The sequence below is a fragment of the Aspergillus affinis genome (genome assembly GCF_023601865.1).
Source record: "Aspergillus affinis strain CMG 70 chromosome Unknown NODE_6_length_556011_cov_87_064024, whole genome shotgun sequence".
Classification (NCBI taxonomy): Eukaryota; Fungi; Ascomycota; class Eurotiomycetes; order Eurotiales; family Aspergillaceae; genus Aspergillus; species Aspergillus affinis.
In genome coordinates, this window is record NW_026515787.1 from 125,716 (window position 1) to 143,129 (window position 17,414).

The 17,414-nt window shown below is 49.7% G+C and overlaps 4 protein-coding genes across 4 annotated transcripts; 1 reads left to right on the forward strand and 3 right to left on the reverse strand.

The window, feature by feature from the left end:
- Positions 1-1,672: 1,672 nt before the first annotated feature.
- KD926_009585 (phosducin family protein) lies at positions 1,673-2,576 on the forward strand (the record flags this gene model as incomplete). Its single annotated transcript, XM_053095139.1, has 2 exons — positions 1,673-2,245; positions 2,337-2,576. 2 exons carry the CDS (start codon positions 1,673-1,675, stop codon positions 2,574-2,576), a joined length of 813 nt encoding a protein of 270 aa, XP_052960152.1.
- Positions 2,577-4,250: 1,674 nt separating this feature from the next.
- Positions 4,251-7,703, reverse strand: KD926_009586 (putative Ran-specific GTPase-activating protein 1; the record flags this gene model as incomplete). Its single annotated transcript, XM_053095151.1, has 9 exons — positions 4,251-4,339; positions 4,398-4,518; positions 4,580-4,720; positions 4,788-4,930; positions 5,144-5,295; positions 6,632-6,698; positions 6,753-6,881; positions 6,943-7,201; positions 7,434-7,703. 9 exons carry the CDS (start codon positions 7,701-7,703, stop codon positions 4,251-4,253), a joined length of 1,371 nt encoding a protein of 456 aa, XP_052960153.1.
- A 934-nt stretch (positions 7,704-8,637) lies between these two features.
- Positions 8,638-11,160, reverse strand: KD926_009587 (uncharacterized protein; the record flags this gene model as incomplete). Its single annotated transcript, XM_053095162.1, has 1 exon — positions 8,638-11,160. One exon carries the CDS (start codon positions 11,158-11,160, stop codon positions 8,638-8,640), a length of 2,523 nt encoding a protein of 840 aa, XP_052960154.1.
- A 2,573-nt stretch (positions 11,161-13,733) lies between these two features.
- KD926_009588 (glycosyltransferase family 15 protein) lies at positions 13,734-15,496 on the reverse strand (the record flags this gene model as incomplete). The annotated part of the gene is made up of 5 exons (XM_053095173.1): positions 13,734-14,075; positions 14,134-14,542; positions 14,611-14,697; positions 14,751-15,155; positions 15,225-15,496. 5 exons carry the CDS (start codon positions 15,494-15,496, stop codon positions 13,734-13,736), a joined length of 1,515 nt encoding a protein of 504 aa, XP_052960155.1.
- Positions 15,497-17,414: the final 1,918 nt, after the last annotated feature.

Sequence of the window (17,414 nt, forward strand, 5' to 3'; positions counted from 1 at the left end):
AAATAGGTGAAACGACCGGGGAAGTAGTCACTCCCATGACCAGGCATTCCTGGATGTCAGAGATATGACACGGCCCCATGGGCGAACCGTTACATGCCGCGGCAGTTGGCCTTAAAATGCGGGCGAGAGCAAGACCCGTTCTCTTAAGTTTGAGGAGATATCGAGTGAGAGCGATCAGGGAATACCAATGGGGTTTCCTTTTCGGTCTGGCAACCCAATGAATCGAAGATTATTTATAGACCGCCAGACTAGGAGGATCAGCCCCAGTAATCGATGCATCCTTCTGCTGTCCATTCGGGTGGATCAAATGCGCCGACCTTGACAGCCTGCTCCACCATTTCCTGTGCTTTTTCTGCTTCGTTGTCCCGTGAAGGATTGAGAATGGGACTGTCCAAACTCTAACGGGGTGGACGAGTTGGATTTCGCATCTCCACCTCTGCACTACTCGGTGTAAACCTGTCATCTTCACTCCCTCGTATTGGACCCTCGAGATCGGCAAGCTAGGGGGCAATGTCATTGGCGAGGAAATGAGATTGAGATGATGAAACAGCCCAACGAGTCCAGTGTGGTCGTGAGGAGACTGGGAGTGAGAGTAGACTCGACAAGCGACATCGATCGATCGGTCTGGCTGTCTACTCCCTACTGAAGCATGAGGTCATGAGATCACCCCGTTCTTCTTAGGGCGTAGGGGGTAGTTAGACGCCAGATAGTAGAAACGCCGAAGTACTCCGTACGGCATCGAGTCGAGCCTAGAAGAAAGAAAGGGCCGAGAAAAAACACGTGGTTGCCGCTCTCGGTTGCCTGACATCGTTGCTTTTTCCCTCCTCGTCTTCTTTTCCTTCCGCATCTTCCGGCTGAGTAGGAGCGAGGAAATCCACTGCACACCGACTCTTGACCGTGGATCTTTGCAGTTTCAAAAGGTCTTGCATCTCCGTCGAGGATCATAATGAACAGCCGAGTTTCTGATGGCTCCAATTGCCAGGGAGGACCATGGAAGATTCTTCGTGTCTTCCACCCCACTCGGCGTGGCTGAGACGGCCTCCACTTTCTAAAACAACTTCCGTTTAGGACGAAAAGGGGGGGCAAGACGAAGAGCGCGAGAGACGGGGTTTTGCTTTTTGAGAAGGATCCGACGAAGGGATGATAGTCCTTCCTCTTCCCCTCGGTCTCCCCGTCCATCTTCCACGCTTTTTTCCTTCCCACCACCCCATCACCACGATCGTCCACGCTGTCGCTTCAACTTTTCCTCCCTCCGGGTCGATTGTTTCACCTCCCGCCACTTTCAGCCCCGGAAGAAGTCGATCGCCTCCGTACCACTCACCGTCTCTGGATTAGTTCCTCGCCTCCGAGTCCACCATCGACGCTTCTCAGGAGAAGACTAAAAAAGCATCTGAAACCGCTTGGCCCCGCGAGTCGTCATCTCTGATTCGAGTCCGGTTTTTCTTTTTTGGTTCTCTCTGCCTTCTCTCTTCCTTCGCTGGCAACTTACACCGTAAAAGAAAAAATAATAATTCTAAAAAAAAAAAAAAAAAAGGCAACCCTTTCTTTGCCTGACGCAGATCAGCCCGACTCTAATTATACCAGCTAATCAATTACCTGTCTTCGTTGGGCTTTTATAAAAGCTCGTCCTATCCCCCGCGCGCCTTCCCCTCGTGTTTCTTTTTCTTTCACCATGTCCTCTGCACAAGACGAGTTCAATCGCCTTGCCCTTAACAGCCGGGAGCGATACTCTACTCATCCTGAAGACCGTGACAACTCTGACCGCGACTCCAATTCCGAGTCGGACGACGACGCCAACGATCAACCCCAGTACTCGGACTCCGAAGACCACGATCCCACCATGTCTCGCACAAGTACCTACCATGTCCCGAACATGGTCTACGATGCCAACACCGGCCCGAAAGGTGTCATTGCCGATGCCCAGGCCTTTGAGCGCGCTCGCAAGGGCTCCTTCCGCCGCACCCTGTTCGGCGACTCACGTCCCCCCAAGTCCGTGACCGATGACGCAACCCTACTGCACAACTCGACGCCCCCGGACGGTTCTGGTAGCGAAGATGAGGATCGGTTCCTCCGCAGGTGGCGCGAATCACGCATGGCGGAATTGCGACAGATCCCTCATCGACGGCCGAGTCCTCGCCGGAAGTTCTACGGATCGGTGGACACGGTTGATGCGGTTGGATACCTTGATGCCATTGAGAAAGTCCAGTCGGAGACGATAGTGGTCGTGTGTATTTATGATCCCGAGGTACGTGACATCATTTCCCGGTGTCTTGAAGATCCAAGATAGTGTCGGTGTAAAAAGGGGTCTTCAATTTTACTAACACTGTCTTCTCAAGTCCAAAACCAGCTTCAAAGTCGAAGACTGCCTAGAAACGATTGCTCGTCGCCAGCCCTCTGTCCACTTCATCAAGTTGCACTACGAGATCGCCGAGATGGACCACATCCGCGCACCCGCCCTACTGGCATACAAAGGCGGAGATGTTTTCGCTACTATTGTGGAGATCCCTCATCAGATCCCCCGAGGAAAGAGCTGCACTCCGGACACTCTGGAAGATCTTCTGAAAATGTATGTGTGAATGCTTCCCTTCCAGCCCCTTTTCCGTCATCTGTGGGCCCATAAGCTTTTGACTATTGTTTGATGTTTCACATGCTTACCATGGAACCAACCACAGGAATCGAGTTCTGTGAACCATCTTTTCCTCACCATCCACTAGTCTCTACCAAACTATTCGACGCCTCTCCTTCCACCGGAACAGGATGTTTCATAGATTGAAGCACAGCGGGCGCTCGGCTCTTCGTTTCCTATCTAGCATTGATTGCTAGAAGTCTGTCTTATCTTCCTACTTTTAACGTCCCAATCTTTCATTTGTGTCAGGGTTTTCTCATTTCTTATCTGTCTCTCTTTGGCTGCTTCATGGGGTGCATATGAATGGATATACAGGTGTTGGGGTTTGGCAACCAGTCTTTCTTTTGATCTTGTTTTTTGGCTTTTGATTAACGTCTCCCTGACTGATCGGGATTTTATGTCTATAATCTGTTTGATGCTTGAACTTGAGATATCCAACTCGTTCATTGATGTACTGCTTAACTTATCTATTGATACAATATTTTCCAAACTACATTCCTTCTCATCTCCCAAAATTCAGACTTATGATTAACTAAGTGACAGGATCTACACTCTTTGAATTGCAGGTTCCGACTGTACGAAGTAGTTTATACCCCTTTTCTGTGTCTGCCTGCGTCTCTCTCGCATAGCCAATCAGTTCATTATCCTCTATCTCTCATCATTCAATCAATTAATCACTTAATCAATCAATCATTCCGCCCCCTTCAAACCCCATAACTTCAGCGAATCGATCGATCATCGCCGATCTGATCCTAACCCTATTCCGATTCCGATTTCGATTTCTATTCCTACGCGGTCATACCCTATCCATCCCGGGCGGGGAGCAAAACACAAAACACAAAAAGGAGAGAAGGAAAGAGCCAGGCAGGAAGGCAGGAAGAATGGAGAAAAACAGGTCTTGGCTGGGTCTTTCATTCCTTCCTTCCTGCCTTCCTGCCTGGTTCCTGCCTTCCTTCCGTGTTGATTTTCCATCCTAAGAACCCGCAAGACTCAAATACATGACTTGACATGACTTGACATGACTTGGCTTGACTTGGCCTAACTATCAATATTAAAGATTGGTTTAGATTAGATAAAGTAGAAAGAAGTTCTTTTCTAGTTTTTCTGGAAGGGACATGTTGTGCATGTGCATGTGCATATATGCATGTCCACTCAGACGGAAGTCAGTGAAAGTGAAGTTGTACGAATCGAGTCGAGTCGAGTCGAGGGGCTGGAACTGGAACAATCAATCAATAACCGGAAGGAAGTAGGAGATTACCTAGAGACTAGAGGTATGGGATACGGGTGAATAGACCTAAAAAAAATAGAGAAGGAAAATGCACAGGAACAGAAATAACGAAATTGAAAATCAAGATACACAGAGTCACAGAGAGCAAGAGAGAGAAAACATTAACGGAGAGGGGGGAAAGGAAACAGAAATGATATTGAAGACAGAGGTCGAAATAACCGGAACAGTGAAAAGAGAGAGATAGACAGAGAAACGGAGGTATTATGGAGAGCGACGTTTTCATAGAGAGAAGAAAAAAAGGCGTGAACATAAGAACATAGATAGATAGAGGAGTTTCGAGTTTCGATGCAAGAATATATCCAAGCTTTATTGCCCTTCCTTTGGTTTCCCCATCGCTTACAGAGCTCCCTTTTCTTGCGTGAATTCCCACAGCATTTTGATTAGGGCGTCTGGTAGGGTGTAGAGGTCGACGTGGAATTCTCCCTCTGTGAGAGATGGGTTAGGCTGTGGAAGAACAGAATAAGGGAATAGATTCAGACTTACGCTCAACGTCATTCTTGGTATATGAGTCTGGTGCTTTGTTGTCGTGTACCATCTGCACCACCTGGAGAAGGTCATCTTCGCCGAGTCTCTGGAGGCCGTCGGCCAGTTTATCCATGTCGACCTGCAAAAAGAAACCATTAGAGGGAAATTCCCGGCGACTCTTCGAATCTAGAGTATCTTACGTTCTTCTCCGTTCGCTTCTTCTTCTTGGACCCTTCATCAGCTCCGGCCGAGCGCTTCGTCTTCACTCCATTCTCATCTCCAGGGACAGGCCCCGATTCACGGAGAAGAGCCAATAAGGCAGGCTTGGGGTTTTTGAACGTCTAAATTAAATGAATACACGGATGAGTACATCCAAGCAAAGGTAAATGGGCGAAGGCGGTGACTCACAATAAGATGCTTCGACTCGTAGCGCGATTGGGCAAAGTTCAGATCGTGTGTCACAGCATGTTCCTTGTCTGCAAACATGCTGATCTGCATATCGAATTCACCCCATCCTTCCTCCGCAATCCTGAAGGGAGGGTTCTTGAAGGCTGTTGTAGATTACACGTCAGCGCATGAGTACTTGATATCCTTATAGTAAATAGTCGTCTGCCCCACGCTCAATCCAAGCAAGATCTGCCCGACGGAAGAACACACGCAAAGAATTCAAGACCAGGATATAAGCGCAGTCGAGGCGACGGGGTGAAAAAGCGACTGAAAAAGGAGAGGAAAAGCAAGAAGACGGAAGGAAAGGAGAGACGAACTCTGCTTATATCTATCACCGAAACTGGGATGCAACGAGTACACGACCTTATCGAAGACGTTGGCAGGCACCTGCTCACCGTGCTCATTGAGCAGGTAGATCTCAATCGACCACGCTCGGAGAGGGAAGCCTTCGACGCCAGAGTCCTTGTTCCTGTGGGCGCGAACCATCAGCATTTGTAAAATCTACCCCCACGCCCAACCATCATATATAAAAGAAGAACGAGGATTGTTATAATAGCGCGGCATATAGGAAGCCATGCGACCTCGTGTTGAGGAAATCAGGGCGTGTCGCGAAGGGAAGGGAGAAATGGCAGGTGGGTGACCGTCGACAAAAGGCGCGTGGAGGTGTTGCAGGGGCAGCTCTTTTCAAGACATACACAACATGCTGTTCCGTGACCAGTCTGACATTTCTTTTGACCTGGATGCAGAGGAGAGAGAAATCGCGTTAGCGACATGCGAAAGCAAGGAAATCATGAATCAGAGACGTGCGTCACGCGGTAGAGCGAGCGACAGCGCTCAAAGCTCAATAGACGATGGCAGGCGAACAAAACTTACATCAGGCATCTTGATTGTAGACTGTAGCCCCGGTCACTGGCAAATAGGTGAATTGATCAAGGGAATTGACGCAGTCGGAACCAGGCAGCTCCAGGAAACGCGACTGCTTGGTAAGGCAGGATGGGACGTTAGTCGGCGGAACCCGCTGGTGCGTCGATCTTCTAGAATAGCTTGGGTGGGGGAACTACCTTGAAGGGTTATAAGCTTGAAAAAATAGCAAAAAAAGGCAAAGCACAGGAGATAAAGGCAAGCTAGATGGGGGAGCGCAAGTTGGTGGGTGAAAGAGGCAGAAGTGACGGGGAGGCGGAGAGATCGAAGCTGGAGTGGGGGAGAAGAGAGAGATGGGATTCTACGCGGCAGATGAAGCGATCCGACTTCACGCACTGCCAGCTGCTCGTCCGCCACTCTTACGAAGCACCGGGTTTTTGCTTTGCTTTCACAACTTCTGTCCCCTTTTCATGGGATTTTGCGATCGCTCCTCACTCTTGTTCATCGGCCAGCAGAGAATTACACTCAGAGCAGGTCTATCATTTTTAATTGGTTTAAAACTCTCAATACATCAGATCAGGGCAGTAAAAGGGCATTTCAAGACGTATATTCGGGGGTAGGGACATCTATCTACGGCCAGGTGCGTCTAGAACGACAATCGATAAAAAAAGAGAAAATCGATGTCGATCCAGCATCGCAGAATGGCTCTCATCCGGGTCATGCCGGTCTCATTAAACAGGGGGTAAGGGGGTTTAAGCAGAAGGGAGGAATATATGGGGGAATGTGCATCGAGAGAAGGGGAGTGGTATGGTGAAAAAGGATGATGATAATGTATTCGTGAACGGTCATGAGACAGACCGATGAAGCGCAAGGTATTCAGAAAGATGACAAGAAGATCTCCAACGGAGCATAATCCTCATTATTTCGGAACCACGCGGATTTACTCCTGCTTGAGGATCTTCTCGTTCTCCTGCTGGGCCTTCTCGAAAGATTCCTTGAACAGGTTGGCGTCTGGGAGCGGGTTAGCTAGCCATACAATCATCACTCTAATCCAGGATAACTTACTGTCGCTGTTGGCGAAACGGATGGCAAAGGTCTGGGGTTCCGTCTCACCCTCGCTGACATCGGCAGTGGCATTCCAAACCCAGCTGCGGTCGCTGCCAACGTTGGGCTTGAGCTCCATGTCGGGAACGACTGTAATTTGTTGTTAGCATCCACAATATTATGGAAACAAGTTTGAAAGGACAGGACATACTGTAGTGGTTGGCGCAGACCTTGAGGGTCTTGTCTCGGCGCATGACCAGGCGGGTCTTCTGGTTCTCCTTGTGCTTAAGCAGTCTAACGTCTCCGGTACCACGCTCCTTCCACTCCTTGCTTTCACGGTCGAATCGGAAGAGCTTAGCACGCATCTTGAACATCTGCTCCTCGAGTTCCTCGTTGGTCTTGGTTTCCACCTTCTCAGTCAGGCGGATGACGGGCTCGAAGTGAACTTCAGGGGATTCGGGGGCCTCATCCTAATAGTAGATGTCACGTTAGTGAGGAACTAACAAACGTAGACGAAACGTATTTGTGCGCCTTGAGTATCCCCTCCAAAGCTTTCTGTAGGCATAAAACAAAGAAAAGAAAAGGATACAGTAAGAACAAAAAGAACGAGAAATCATCAGATACCCCGCTCCTCAGGAGGGGTAGCGGACGCAAACCAAGCAGATATAAGAAAGACAAGAAAGGAATATATCAAAGACGCACCTCATCTTCACCCTTCTGCGCCTTGGAAGAGCCGGAGGGCTCATCCTTAGCATCCTCGGGCTCCTCCTTCTTCTCCTTCTTGGGGCCGCCGCCGAACATCGAGAAAACGCTGTCGGTGGTCTTGCTGGTGGCCTCCTTAGCCGCGTCGACAGCGGATTCAGTGGCAGACTTCTCCTCGGTGGGCTTCTCGGCGGCGGGGGTGGTCTCCTGGGGCTTCTCCTCAGGAGCGCCGGTGGCGGGGTTAGGCTTGGTCTCAGCAGCGTCGGACATGGTGAAGGATGCGATGGAGATCTGGAAGAGAGAGAAAAATTTAGATAAGTCTCAGATGTAGATCACAGGGGTATTTGAAGGGGCGTACCTTTAGAGGAAGAGAGGAAGGAAGATGTTTGATGGGGGAAGAAAGATGAGTCTAGAAAGAGAAGTGGGAAAATATGAGCGGTTGTTTTTGTTCTACGAAGGTGGGGGGGGAGGTTCCTTGCCTTAGGCCACTAACCTATGCCTAGTGCCACCCAAAGTCTGCAGATTAGCATCGTCCACTATTGCATTTGCTCCGCGTAGGGGTTTACCCCACGTACTCCTAGACAGGCTCCTAGAGAGTATTTCTTACACTTGTAGTACAGTAGTGTGAGAGCTGGTATCTGCACTTATCTCTCAAATACGGCTGGGCGGCAGTGTACGGAGTAGAACCGGATGGTATAGTAAGGTTTTTCCCTTCTCTGGGCGGGTCAATCAGATATGTATCGTATGTCTCCCCCTAGCCGCGATATTATCGCGACAATTAAGAGGAATCGCTACTTTAGTTGGTAGGCTGCGGGGCGCTAGGCCGGCCGTACATAGAGTTTATTTCCATCATATAGTGGCACTATAAAGAACTGGAGATCAAAAGAAGAAAGAAAATGTTCTTGATGACACGAGTAACAATTGCCCAGATTTCTGTTTCTTACATCAAACCAGCAATGTCTCCCAGGAATCCCTTCAATTGGAGTCCTCGTGACGGCTTTTTTTTTCGTTCTGTTCTTTCTTTGTATAAGATTATCTGACCAGTTCGCCTGAGTAACACTCATCCCATCCCAAAAGAGAGAAAGAGAGTAAAGAAAAATAAAATAAAAAGATACTTAAAGCAAGGGGCATCAAAAATAAGGACATGGGAGAACAGCGTGTCAGTCGTAAATAGTTAAAGGTCGAAGAGAAGAATGGTTGTGATTCAGCGGGAGGGCAATCTCTTTCGCTGCATCAAGCCCTTTGCTTTCTTCTGCGCCTTGTCCAAAGCCTTGCACTTCCTCGCATTTCGCACATGATCCTTCCATGCCAAAATGTCAAGACCATGAGCATGAGCATGAGTACTGAGCTTCTTCCACGTGTCGCTCATCATCTCTTTTGCTTCTCGGTTTACTTTAACGGTATGATCTTGCAATACCGATGAGGCTGCTAAGAACGGCTGAACAGCATTGCGTTTGATGACTTCCGACAACTGCTTTGACCGGGAGAGAACCACGTCGCGAGTTTCAAAAGACACCCCGAATGAATCACGCCGGAGCTCATCAGCTTCTCGACGCAAGACATGTGCTCTTTTCACCACGTCACCCATCAACACCTGCAGATCAGTGAAGAGCCGGCCATAAGCCTCGGAAAATCCGGTATGCGCGGTGTTAAAGTCCCTCATTAGCTGGGAGGTGATGACCTGAGCTGCTCGTTTCCAGTTTGCAATCTTCAGCCAGGGTGTCCCCAGATCTACCGATATCGTCTCATTGACGGGAGACTTCGAATGCGTGGTTATCGTGACATCCACTATCCCGTATGCATCACCTCGATCCAACTTGAGGGTGTAAACGCCGTCAAATAACTTCGAAAGCTCGTAAGTCAAGGTCTTTTCACGCCGGAAGACTTGCACGCTAAATTTAGGCTGCTTTTTGCTGGAGGGCGTCTTCTGCGGGGGCTTGATAACCAAGTGGCAGTCTCCAACTACCTGAATCTCAAATCCATCTGAGCTTTCCAGTTGCCTCGGAGAGAGCCCCACCTCTTCAATCAGGTCATCTAGTCTACCTTGTTCCTGAGATTGTGGCCTTGAAAATTGGGTCTCTGCGGAGGTCAAGGACATGATCGAGAGGGAGGTTTGGCGCAGATCGTCAACTGGAGGGTTACTAGTGTTGGGAACTACACTTAACCCAGTGCTTTCCTGGTTGTTGAATATATAGGAGGGGGAAAGACCGGTGATGATGGCAGACAGGAGAGTCAAAGCCATAAGGCACAATGGCAGCACCGAGCCATACTTGTTACCCAAGTATGCAAGAGGAGAAAATCGCATTGCGTACTTCTTTGTCTCAAGGAATAGCTTGCTCTGGGCAGGTTGAGGGTCTCCGGCGATGTTTTTGCAGGATTGCTTGGGGTAGCTGCTTGCCAACGAGGCCAGGTTTCGATTCAGCTGGCCGGGAGTAATGCTTTCAAAAGTCTTCAGATCAATCGGGTACCGTCGCACCACCGTCATCTTCCCAGTCAGTTGATGACGGGATTCCAGGCACATGTGAAGACTGTTATGGTTAAGCGGGATTGGCTCTTGAGTCATTTTCCAAAGTGGCTGCTCGGAAATGACCATAGTCGGGGTGTCGTGTCTCTCCATGGCGATACGAGCCAGTCTCTGTGCCTCCCTGGTCACAGGCGTGTCAGAGTTGGACACGAAAATAATAGCAACATCCGGTAGTGTCCATTCGGAAGGGGACGAGATGGAATATCCCCTCCCCGTCCACGATGATGTGCTGGGGGGCCTATTCTTCAAGTTCAAGACGATTGTACTAGGACCATCACTGTGAGTGTCTGAGGAAGCTTCAAGACATTCATCGACGATGAGCTGAACGTGAATCGGAAGGAGCTCCGCAAAATTAGGGACGGCACCCACGCCATATGACGTAGGGACCACATGGTACCGAGAAGATTCCGTGGAGCTGCTTTCGAAGCCGCTACAGATGTTTGATACGAGGACGTCACCGATTTTGTCGAGGATGATGTTTCGAAACTCGGGACTGCCAACATACAGAACACGGAAGGGCTTATCAGTATCGAGGCTTCTCTTGGTCATCGTCTGCTGGACGGTAGCCGTAAGGATGCAGTCATCAAGATTGAACGGCAGCTGTCGCTGCAGCTCCGCAGCTTCCATACGCCCAAAGACGCGGATTGTGTGTTTCAGTTCCACCCGTTCAACTGCGGGCCATTCTTCAGGCTCAGCGAACTCAATAGATTCGGCTGGTGGACGAAATGCGGTTTGTGCTGTGAGATTGCTGTCATCGATAGAACCCCCAATCTGCGGGAAAAGGGCGGGTAGTTCCTGCGAATCGGAGATATTGCTCTTGGAGTCGTAGCCGTCGTCTTCGTCTTCGAAGCATTTTTCATCATTTCCGGTTTCGCTGCAGCTGTACTGATCATCATCTAGGCTGGCAACATCATCGGGTCCGGCTTGGTCGATTAAAGAGCCAGCATCAGTGGGTTCAGATCGACCTCCATCCTCGGACTGGATATCAGATGCACTCAAAGTGGCCCAGCTTTCGCTCAACGATTTGGTGGAAGGCTGCTCTGACAGAGGGGTTGACGTCATGCTGATAGTGGTAGGCCGCGAGCGAGATAACCACTCTTCAACCGATCCGCTCAACGGCGGCAGAGTAGGATATCGTAGGTATGAAGCGTTAGAAACCGTAGCTGGGCGCCTGGATGGAGAAGGTTCCTGAAAGTCAGCCATGTTGATTGACGGAGTGTAGGTGTCATAGGAGCGGAAAATGAGGGGAAAGTAAGGTAGATCCAGCCCGAGATCGGGAAACAGCAACGGGCGAGAACGGGAGCGAGAGAAAGAATAAACTAGTTAAAATGGAGTGAATATGAGCGGGAGGATACTTTTCGACGGTACAGCACCGGTGTAGATAGCTCAGGCTAATAGGCGGGTGCCCGATGACGAGGCGGACGGCGTGTGGAGAGAAGGACGGCGCCGGACCCGGGCGGAATAATGTAAAAAAGTCAGGTGCAGGTGGATCGGGGATCACTGAATAGACCTATGGGATAGTCCTCGGGCTCCCATGGAGGTGGCCGCCGGCGTTGGGTAGTGAGGTGAATGTCGAGACTCGGGCCAAAGGATGTAGGAAAGATAGAGGTGTCGAGTTGATGGGGGGGAGAAGTGAAGCGATACAATGGAGGAGATGGGAGATGTCGTCGATAGGCAGACGAGGGGCAGAGAGAGGAAGGATGGCAGATAAGAAGAGAGCAGGCCGAGAAGCTCCCTGGCAAAACGCGGGGCACATGACGCGAGCTGAAGGGGTCAGGCGGTACGGTACGTAGGTACCGGCGCATGGAAATCACGCCGTGAGATACTTTCTCGTCTCTCGCAGGTAACTATATTCGACACTGAGTCGAATATCCAATGCTCTTAACTACTTACTCCGTGGAGAGAGACCGCAAGTGGGACCGACCCCGTAGATCCTTGGAGGTGGGTCTTTCTATACTTCACCCCCGGCCCTTCGTGATCTTATCGACCTCCCCATGAGGGGTCAAGTCTGACGTAGAGCCTCTCTCGGAGACTTATAAATTTTCTGTAGGAATATTGTATTCAGAGGTTTGGCAATCAATATATTCAATCAATTTGATGGTTTAAAGATCTCACCAAGGAGAAGAAGACCCTATTTATATATACTACCTCAACCAACTTCATGGAATGGCTTTTTCAAATGCAACGTCTTGTTACTGCTACCAATATCGAGCCTTTTATAACCCTCGACTTTCATTCTCAAACGTAAATTCAATCAACTAGCAAGTACAACGCGAAAAGGAAACCCGATAATGACATATATTATCTGCACCATCTACCCGTCCACTAACTATTCCACCTACACATATCCTCATCACCAACCTCTTCCCCTCACTCTGCATTCCTCAAAAGCGAAAGGAATATGTAGTCCGTGTACACGTGCATACCGCGCACCTGCACAAGTAATCTGCAGGCCTCCTTGCGCTAGCAAAATCCTGGTTCGTTTGACAAAGGTGCGGAGAGATTCTCGATCGCATGCATACATAGTCTCTCGCAGAGCCCACTCCTTGTAAGCCTTCTGCGAGGTAGGGGACTGTCGAGGGTGATCAAAAATGAAAGAATCTAACTATTTCAACTAGATCAGATGGTCGAGAGATGGTTGATGTGGAAGAAGAGGTCCTCTAGGTCTGCGCAGGGTAGGCAAACGGTGAATGATCGACATTTGCAAACCCAAGCATTTGAAGCACCTACACATTTGGTGCGAATGGCATCCATAGTATGATTCTACAGCGCTAGAGATCTGGGGTTGGCATCATCGTACAAATCTTCACAAGTCAAATTATTTCATCCTCTATACACAACCATTCCTGGGCCGGTGGTTTGAACTTGATAGGGTTATGTGTAAAAAGAAAAGGTCTGGGGAAAAGCAAAGAGCCCGGATACAGGAGAACTTCGAAAGGGAGAAAAGATATGTACATTTCATGACATGATGATTCAATGGATAATAGAGGGAAATAAAGGGGGGTTAGAATAGAGTAAGAGACAGTTGTGAGGGGAAACATTTCGCGCAAAATCGAGTTTGGGATGGAAATGCAGTATCAAAAAGAAGAGAAAACAGAGGCGGAAGGAATTATAACAATTGTCGTAGGGTCAGGCGAGCCACGGTCGTGTATCCTGCTCGGAAATCCATCCGCCTCGATCCAAATTATGACCCTTGAATCAACCACAAAAACCGTAAATCATCACCAGACTATGTTCTGAAAATCAAAGGGGCAGAGACCAAGGACGGGGGTCCGGAGGAAGTGTCGGGAGGCACAGTGAGCTGGAAGCACTCATCCCTGGCAATTGACGGCAGAAACGATTCATTCGGCAGGGTTGGAAGGTCCTCTGTGGAGAGCGAACGGTCCCATTCCTGGGTATGTAAAGACCGGATGGCGGGCAGAGACTTCGTTGGCACTCCTTCGCAATCGCCTCGTGGCCGAACATCGGTTTCTTTCCCACTGTCCCCCTCCCTCCGGATAATGGATATTGTTCTGGAGAGAAACGCGGCAATCCAAATTGAAACACAAAGCACGCTAGATGAATTTGTCAATATTTATGAGAATGGTCACACCGTCTTCGATATAAGCCGTCAGATCCGAAAAACGCCGTCCAGAACCCCACGGCCCAACATAATATGCAGGCTCAAGCAAATAACTCCAAGGGCGACCCGGGTAATGCTCATAGTCGAACAGATAGGTACGTAAACGAGGAGGCAAAAGTTATACAGCGAAGAATCAAGAAAGGTTGCCCCCGGTCTAGGGCGATGCCCAGCCTCCCGCAACTTCCACCCACTCGGCGAGACAGCTGCCTTGCTTGCCCTCGACATCCACAATATCCGTATCGCATCTACATCTGCAGCCGACACCATTCTCCTTCACTGGGTCAGAGTTGGCCCAATATTCATCCTCTTCGAAGCGCTCCTTCTCGTCTTGCGTGGTCATTTCAAGCCAAGGGATCCGAGGCAATTGGCGGGCAGGAGCGTTGGCGGGACAGTGCTGAATGGTAGTGTGTCGGTAACCAAAGTCACGGAAATAGTGGATATCGGCGGGGGACAGGAGGGCACCGGCGGCAAGTGAATGAATCGGCGCATCACCCCACTGCGAAATTGTTAGCAAACTTGAATCGACGGGGAGATGTAGAGTGATGGGCATGTACTCGTTCGGTCCAGAACCCTCCACTGCGGTCCATCATCTCGAAGAACTCCTCATACTCTTTGCTGCGGAACCAATCCAATCGCGCAATCTCAAAGTTACTCCAGAAATGGCACATGTTATATTTCTCGCCCTCCATGGCTTCCGGGTCGACGTCAGGAACGGTGTTCTCGCCGGGTTCGTTCTGCAAGATTTCCTCGGGAAGCTTCTCTTGCTTTTCCTCTTCGAGCTTGGGTTCTTCCTCGGGGTCTCTCTCCAGGAACATCTCCCACAGGCCCTTGGATGGCAAATTGTTCTTTCGCTTGTAGGCTGACGCATAACGGAAGATGTTGGGGACGGTCTCGCGCAGTTCCTTGACGGCAATGGTGAATCCGTAGGTTTTATTGGCCTCGGCCATTTTGACAAAAGGGTCACTGGAACGCGTGTTAGCAAAGCGCCGTCTGCAGTATGGAAGAGGGTCGAGCAGGGCGTTGGTTCTTACTAAGTAATGTCACAGAAATACTTGATCTCGGGCTCCAGACGCCAGTACCACTCGTACTTCATCAGGAGAGGGTGCTTGTAGAAATGTCTGTTGGGGATGTTAGCGGCCGCAGGTGTGCATGGTGGATCGGTGGCACTCACCCAGAATAGAATCGGCACATGTGATGGTAGCTCTCCATTCCTCCGTACATGATAGCAGCATCACCCTGTTTTCTGATGCCTTCCTTGGCCACCTCTTCGTTGGCCCACTTGGGATAACCCCACATGCTGTCATCGATCTTTCCAAATTCAACGGGAGCACTGGTATAGTTCTTCACACCCTGCATAAACGTATCGTCGAAATCACCGTCGTTCAAGAACACATAAGGGTAGTGAAACCATCGGTTGAAATGTCTCTCAATGGATTTGAGCGATTCTATCACGCCGTCGAGCTCCTTATTCCTGGCAAGAACGACGAATGCGGCGTTGGCTCGCTTGCCTTCCACCTCCTTTTCGACCGGGAGACATCCCGTCGCAAAGACCCTATCGTACTTTTCGCTAATTTTTCTGTGGTAACGAGGCGGTTAAGTTAGCCGACGGCGCTTCCTCCAACTGAGATCCAGGGGCCAAACCAACCTTATAGACGGGGGCGTGCCTGCAGGAATGAGGATGCCACCGGGGGAGGCGGGATGCCGGACGAAGAGAAGCAGGACAAGGACGATGACGATACACGGGAATAGGAGTACGAATCCCAGGGGTATCGAAATCGACGAGTTGCCCTTCAGCCGTATCCTCCGCTTGAAAAAGGCGAATCTAGAAACGTTGCGACCCTTTTCGCGCGACGAGTCGTCCAACGGTAGACTCGGCGAGGAGGGCAGCCATTTCGAAATCCGTTGCTTCAAGCCCATTGGTGCGAGTATCCAGAGTGTGTTTGTCCAAGGGGATTTAAAGGAACACCGGGGTCAAGAACCGGCCAACGTAGTAGGGAAACGCTTCCCAGATCAGAGAAAAGCCCCAGTCAAAGCGCGATCGCCTTGAGGGGGAACCTGAAGGAAACTATGCCAACGGTTCACGCGAGCAATAATGGGAACCGAGATCGCCGTCTTGAATCTAGCCACAGGTTGCTCCCAATATATGAGCTAGGATAAGAATAATAGGCAATTATTATCGAGAAGGGGGAAAAAGGTAAAGGGTCCGTTTAGAAAAAGAACAGGACAAGAAAGGAATAAAAGGTGAATAAGATAAAAACGAGTGTCCGGAGGGAAAACCTCCTTTCTCTCTCTCCAACCTTTTTTTTTCGCTCTCAGTTGGCTTGAGAGCGAATTAGTTGGGGAAGCGTTGAGAGCAACGCAGGGGACTGAAGTCCAAAGCAATGAAGCCAAAGGCGCGGAGAGCACGGGACGAGATCATCAATCACAGAACCGGGGGAGGGGGGGGGGAAGGTCGAGAATTGCGGGAGGCGACCGACGGAGATGAAGGCTCGAAAGGAATATTTTGGGGATGGGGATGAGTGGAAGTCTCGCCAAGGCCAGGGAGGCGCAAGCGGCCGTTCGGTCACGGTCACGGGTAACTTTGCCTTTAGCCTTTTCGATGGCAATCGGGAAGGACGGCTTCTACGGAGTACACCTACTCCCTAGGTATATTTCTGTGTCTTATGTTCCATGTTCTATGTCCACATGGATTGTTATCTTTGGATCAAGAATGATCTCCTCTGAGATATAACTCCTCCGATGGTTGATACTTTGAACACTGAGACCTACCAACTTCCAAAGTGCCTAGGTCTGCCTCCAAGAAATTAATTACAACCAGTGAACTGGGTCCAAGTTACGGAGTTCATAATGATAACAACAACAACAATAATAAATAACTTACCTGCGGGACACGTCCTCCAAGCGCCAGATCGTCAATAATACTACGTACGGCCGGCCACCGACAACGCGGCTCGACCCTTCAAGCCTCTGGGTTCATGATCGGCGGGTCAATCCCTCCAGCAGAGCGATCGCAGAAATGGAGGATTAAGGATATGGGGTATTTCTATTTATTCTCCTGCCCCATTGTGTACTCCGTAGGTCGAAGGGTGCAAACTGTTGGACTCGGCCTCTGGTAAATTGATTACCAGCATTTACCAGGATACGGCTTAATCCACGCCAATCCAACCACCGTAGCCCTTTTAGGTGGCTTTTCCAATAGCAAAGGATATCTATTATTAATGTTATCATTGGCTCCAACTGCTATCGGTTTGGTTAACCGCATTATTGAAACAGGACCTTGGCCCATGATAAGGTCGCTTGTACGGAGGACTTACTCCGTCCTCTGTTCATGACTCGAGCACCGTCGAAGATGATGTGTATACTAGGATATCGCTGCTGTTTACAGGCTAAATAGTAATACTGCGTGTCGAGCATTGACATCCACCTCTCTTTCGGTCCTTTTGTCAGTTCATTGAAGAACAAATTTTTCTTCCAAAAAAGGACGCATTTACCTAATAAGTAATACCAGGGACCCGGTGGTAATTCCATTACGGGTTGTCCAGACCCCCGTGATCCCCACACGTGACCCTGGCGGATCTGTCAAGGTGGCCTTTCGGTAGGGCAGAGATTAGAGAATTAATTCCTATTCTTATTCAACAACAGCCTGCACAATTCCCAGGGGAGAGGGGGCTGCGACTGCAACTGCAACTGCCTCAGTCATGTCGGGTCTGCTTGATCGATGTATTTGCTTTGCTCCGTACACCACCAAGCATATATGTACTCCGTATAGTAGATACCAAGATCCATCAGCTACTGCATTACGAAAGCTCTCATGCAGAACCCACTTGACTCCGGT